The sequence below is a fragment of the Halyomorpha halys genome, unplaced genomic scaffold (genome assembly GCF_000696795.3).
Source record: "Halyomorpha halys isolate HHAL.00 unplaced genomic scaffold, Hhal_1.1 Scaffold33.1, whole genome shotgun sequence".
In the NCBI taxonomy this organism is placed as follows: domain Eukaryota; kingdom Metazoa; phylum Arthropoda; class Insecta; order Hemiptera; family Pentatomidae; genus Halyomorpha; species Halyomorpha halys.
In genome coordinates, this window is record NW_027109698.1 from 1,392,023 (window position 1) to 1,392,783 (window position 761).

The 761-nt window shown below is 31.1% G+C and overlaps 1 protein-coding gene across 1 annotated transcript in view; it reads left to right on the top strand.

Annotated features, from left to right (window-relative positions):
* Positions 1-736: 736 nt before the first annotated feature.
* LOC106685483 (uncharacterized) overlaps positions 737-761 on the top strand; it is a 35,976-nt gene continuing 35,951 nt past the window's right edge. Inside the window, exon 1 of the mRNA XM_067047890.1 lies at positions 737-754. Within this exon, the coding sequence (XP_066903991.1) occupies positions 740-754 (15 nt within the window). The 5' untranslated portion in view covers positions 737-739. The remainder of the gene's footprint in view (positions 755-761) is intronic.

Sequence of the window (761 nt, forward strand, 5' to 3'; positions counted from 1 at the left end):
AATTATGTTAAATTATGTACAAAAAATGTACTTAGAGAAACATAGCTGTTCAATAACAAGTTATTAGTAATTGTAATTAAACTAGGGGAGCGAAACAAGAATAAGATGAGAAAGGACCATGGGAAGGGGGAAACAGAGAAATGGATTGAAGAGCAAACAAACAAATTCTAGGAAAATGCTACAGAAATAAGACCCTTGCTCTTTTTAGTTGATTCTGAGAAATTTTCGATGTAATTCTATATGAAAATTTATTGCCACTGCTTTTAATTTGTGTTCAAAGATGAAAATATAGAATTTTGAAAAAAAAAAAACCACATAAAAATTAATAAAATCTCTCTTAAAATATATACAAACAGAATAATAAAGAAAATGAACATAATCAAACCATGTGAAAAAATAAATAAAATAATATAATCTTTATTTACATTTACACTCTTATATAAACGTACTACTAAATTTAAATTCGACTATTGGCGAAATTCAACTTCTTCCAAATCTAGCTGAAAACGGTACTCTCGTGACCAATTAAAATCCATATCGGAAGATGATCAACATCTTCTTGATCATAGTTAGAGTAGTTGATATAATTGTCAAGATACTTGTTAGGATGAGTAGTTAATCTGTTACAGTAGCCAAACAGACAGACTTACACCCCTACCACCGGTAGAGGGAGAGAGAAAGGTCTTATATATAAGCAGCACTCCAACGCCCGCCACCAGTTAGTGTATTGTGTACCCTCATGTGGATCTTACAGGTAATGC